The 4,735-nt window shown below is 45.1% G+C and overlaps 1 protein-coding gene across 1 annotated transcript; it reads right to left on the reverse strand.

The window, feature by feature from the left end:
- Positions 1 to 1,182: 1,182 nt before the first annotated feature.
- LOC118756053 lies at positions 1,183 to 3,900 on the reverse strand. Its single transcript, XM_036490846.1, has one exon. It carries the CDS (start codon positions 3,898 to 3,900, stop codon positions 1,183 to 1,185), a length of 2,718 nt encoding a protein of 905 aa, XP_036346739.1.
- Positions 3,901 to 4,735: the final 835 nt, after the last annotated feature.

A 4,735-nucleotide genomic window follows, 5' to 3' on the forward strand; every position in this document is an offset into this window, starting at 1 on the left:
TACTTGTCTAGCGGCAAGCTGCGAAGAAGTCGGAGCTGTAGTTGTGCGGTTGATTCCGATAGACGAACCGCCTGCGCTTAGTATTTCGTACTTTTTTTGTAGATACGTTTGCTCTATTTTTCGCTCTTCTTCCAAGAGTTCCAATTGTAGTACGTGCTGTTGGGCTACGCTGTCGTAACCTTGAGTTGCATCAAGTCGCGCCCCACATTGAGCGCCAGTTATCGGTGGAAGTAGAGGTTGTTGCATAGCTTGCTGTCCTAGACCAGGGAGTTGCTTGGCAGGTGGGAACATTGCGGTTGAATATATCATTGGTGGGTTCGCGCGATGCGCATTGGAGGTGATAACGGCAGGAGTCATTATCGTTGCCGTTGATACGATGATATTGCTTGCTGTTGTAATTGAACCTATTGGTTGTTGACCATGTGTACCGAATGCTGCAGAATTATTATTCTGTACGTCCGTATTTGGCGACGATGCTGCTTGTGGTTGCCCGGTCGTTACCGTAGATATTTCACCATTAGATGTCGGGGGGAGCGATAGTGCTCTTTTCAACGTGATTTGTCTGCGCGGATTCGCAAGATTTACAATTCCAACTTATGTTGGCCACGTTACTATTCACCCCGACACAATCGTAGTGGAACCACCTGTCACAGGAGTCGCACTGTACCATGCGGTCGGTATCTTTTTCACAACAATTATTGCAATTGTACTCGTTAGACATGTTTATTAACTTTTATTTTAAAGAAAATATTTTTAAAGATTTGTTGTCTCTCAAATAAATGACCAAATACAAATTTTTTAGCTTTGCTTTTAACTTTATTTGCACTAATTCATGTGCTACTTGCGCAGAGCTTTAAAAATATTCTGTATGGTTAATACGCGTGTCAAATACAAGAAAGACCCAGAATTTTACTCTGGCGGTGTTATTTATACACTTATGAAATGAATACAAAATATAACGGTGGCTATTTAACTATTTACAAAATGTATGTACATACATATATGGCTTATTAATGTTGTAGTACGTATGAGTGAAGATGATTTAACTACACGTATACACTCATGTATATATAGGTATGCTAAGGTGGTAGGCAAAGTGATAAGTATACCCAGCGGCGGTGTAAACGAGTATACCCAGCGGCAACATTCCCCCCCTAGCAAAGGAATCGTGATGAGTATTGCTTAAGTATTGCCGGTGACATCCAACACTGCCACCTTGGTTGCGGGCCTTTGCATTAGACCCTTTTGCGTTTTTATAGTTACCCGTCGCACCTGTTCATCTTTTGCTTTTACGACATCAACGATGATACCCTTCGGCCAATAATTTCGCGGCAGAGTCTCATCAACAACAACAACGACGTCTCCGATTGCGACTGATGCCCGCTTGCTGAACCATTTGGCTCTACGTTGAATGATTGGAGTATATTCCTGCAGCCAACGTTGCCAGAACTTGTTAGCGAAGTCTTGTGTCTTGTGCCACTGCTGTCGTAGGTTTGATGCCTCGTTGAAGACTGATTTGTGTCCGTCGGTAGATCCGAGGAGCAGGTGGTTTGGTGTGAGCGCATCGTCGTCTGCGCTGTCGAGAGATACAAATGTGAGTGGTCGAGAATTGATTGTAAGCTCTACTTCACATAAGGCGCTTTTGAGCGTTTCGTCTGTAAATTTGTACGAAGGGCAAATAGCATTCAGGACGGATTTAACGGAGCGGATTAATCTCTCCCAGGCCCGGCCCATATGTGGCGCCCCTGGTGGGTTGAATCGCCAAACGACGTCTTCACAATTTATGTTTAGCTTTTCGATACCATTAGCATTTGTGCGCAAGGCCTTTTCCGCAGCTTTAAAGTTTGTGCCGTTGTCTGTATAAATCTCGCGTGGTTTGCCTCGCCGTGCCACAAAGTTCAGAATGCACATTATACAAGAACTGACGTCTAGACTATGTGCGACCTCCAGATGAACTGCACGGACGCTCAAACAAGTAAAGATTACTCCCCACCTTTTCTCTCTGCGCCTTCCAATCGAGACATGTATCGGACCGAAAAAATCTATTCCGACATAGGTGAAGGGACGCTCAAAGCTTGCCAAACGTGCAGCTGGTAGCGGAGCCATTTGCTGAGTATTTGGCTTAGCGCCATCGTTCTTGCAGCGTTGACATGACCTTCGTATTTTGCGGTAAAGTACTCGTAGGCGTGGAATATAATATTGTTCGCGAATCGAGTTCAAGGCTGCTTCATGAAATTGATGATGATTTCGTTCGTGGTAATGTCGAACTATTAAAGCTGTGATTGAGTTGTTTGTCGGTAAGATTATAGAGTCGCCAGTTCTTAAGCTTTCGGCTCTTCCCCGTGATCTGAGTATACCTTCGTCGCTTAAATAGACATTTAAAGAGATTAGTTTGCTATCGCTTTCAACACTCTTACCGCATTTGAGGTTGATAACTTCTTGCCGATATTCACTCTGCTGTGCCTCTTTTATGAGCGCGCTCTTAGCTCTGTGGATAATGTTGTCACATACGCCGGTAGGTATTTGCTCCTTCTTTATCTTGGCTTTTAGTTTTTCTACGAACAATATTACCATCGCCATCGTCAAGTATAATCGACGCCAGCTTGAGAACCTATCAGCATCGTTTAAAGGTTGTGTGGTTTCGCCTTTGGTTATATGAAAGGTAAAATGTCGGAATTCAGTATGCTCCACTGGTCCGAGGTCGTCGCATTTCGGCCAATCGGTTTGATTGAAAGATAAGAATTTCGGCCCGTGCAGCCAGATATCGGAACTTTGTTGCCGGCTGAATTTCGTTGCCAAGTCAGCAGGGTTAAGTTTTGAGGGAACCCAATTCCAGTCAGTGGCGTTGGTCGCCTCCAATACCTCGCCCACGCGATGCATTACATACTGTTTTGAAATTTCTCGGAGCCATTTGAGCACGGTCTTTGAGTCTGACCACCAGAATCGAGCATGAATCGGAACTTGTAGTGCCTTCATCACATTGTTCGCCAATCTTACGCCAGTCACTGCAGCTTGTAGTTCGAGCCTCGGGATAGATACGGGCTTTAGCGGTGCTACTTTTGACTTAGCGGCCACGATGATAGTGTTGACTTCGTTTTTGTTTTTCACTCGCAAATAGCAAATTGCCGCGTAAGCATACTCGCCGGCATCTACGAAGGTGTGGATTTGGTTGCATTCGGAGTCTTTTAGAAGTTGTGAATAACATCGCGGAATCGTAATAGAGGTTATTGCTGGCAACAACGTCTTCCACTGGCACCACTTGTTGTAAAGCGGACCTGGGAGTGGGTCATCCCAGTTAATGGCCGATCGCCATACATCCTGAAGTAGTATTTTAAGACCTATGGTGTAATGTGCCACAAACCCGAGAGGGTCGAAGATGGACATCAACACCTGGAGTACTTCCCTTTTGGTTGGGACCAAGCTACATTGCAAGATGTCTCGGCTCATTTTGGAGAACCTGCAAATAAACTTAAAAACATCGTTAGTTGGATCCCAAAACAAACCTAATATTTTTTCTGCATTGCTTAAGTACTTAGGAGTTTGATCTTCGACGGACTCCCCTGGAAGTTGCCTCAGAACAGCTGATGAGTTAGATGCCCAGTTACGAATGTTGAATCCAGCTTGAGCGTGAATTGCTTTCACTTGCAGAGCCAGTTCCAGTGCTTCTTCTTCGGTATCGACGCTGTCGATGAAGTCATCGACGTAATGATGCTTTTGTATTGCTTCTACCGCTCGCGGCGATGTTTGCTTGTATTGCTCTGCATTTACATCTCGAACAAAGTGAGCAATGCAAGGTGCGCAGCTGATGCCGAAGGTAAGCGCTTGCATAACGTAGATGTGAGGGTTATGTAACTCCTCACAGTTCTCGTGCCACAAGAACCTCTGAGCGTGCATGTCCATTTCTCTTACGCGAATCTGGTGGAACATTTCGGCAATGTCTCCACAAATAGCAAACTGCCCAGTTCTAAAGGCCAGTAATACGAAGACTAGCGAATTGAGTAGATCTGGCCCGCACAGAAGGAAATCGTTAAGAGCGGCTCCATCAGATTTGGCCGCAGCGTCCCACACAAGGCGCAACTTGCCGGGTTTGTTGGGGTTTAGTGTGATAAATATCGGCAGGTACCACTCGTGGTCGTATGATCTATTTACTTCGTCTGCAGTTAACCTTCTTGCGTAACCTTTGCTAATTAAGTTGTCTATTTGCTTCTGCATGTTGCAAATTGGAGTCCTTAGCTAACTTTTTCTGCATACATCTGAAGCGTTTAAGGGCGTTGTCGTAACTAGCTGGTATCTTTGCGTCGTCATGCTTCCACAACAACCCCACTTCATAGCGGCCCTCTCTTTTTTCACACGTTGAATTTAGAATTTGCAGCGCTCTACAGTCTTGTGAGGACATGAGCTCTCTTTTTTGCGGCATCTCTAGGCTGAAGTACTCCTTGATCTCTTCGTGTAGGATTTCGTATTTCTTTTCGCAGTCACATATGTGAATATTCAATAGTTGTGAGTCAAAGTGGTTAGTAGTACCTCCCTGCAAGGTCCAACCTAAGCGACACTTAGTGGCGATCGGCTCAAGCCAGTGTCCCTCACGAGTTTTGATAGGCACCGCAAGTTTCCAACAATTGGCTCCTATTAGAATACCCGGCTCGGCATTTTCATATGACTCGATCGGAAGCCCGCGTAGATAAGGATATTTCTTCGTAATTTTCTCCATATTAAGAGACTGGCTAGGCAAGCC

Source organism: Rhagoletis pomonella, unplaced genomic scaffold (assembly GCF_013731165.1).
Source record: "Rhagoletis pomonella isolate Grant_MI unplaced genomic scaffold, Rhpom_1.0 Rhpom_scaffold_08552, whole genome shotgun sequence".
Taxonomy (NCBI): domain Eukaryota; kingdom Metazoa; phylum Arthropoda; class Insecta; order Diptera; family Tephritidae; genus Rhagoletis; species Rhagoletis pomonella.

What these genes read in the sequence shown, in the direction of transcription:
- LOC118756053 (XM_036490846.1), bottom strand. Translation starts at nt 3,900, where the DNA reads ATGGACATGCACGCTCAGAGGTTCTTGTGGCACGAGAACTGTGAGGAG.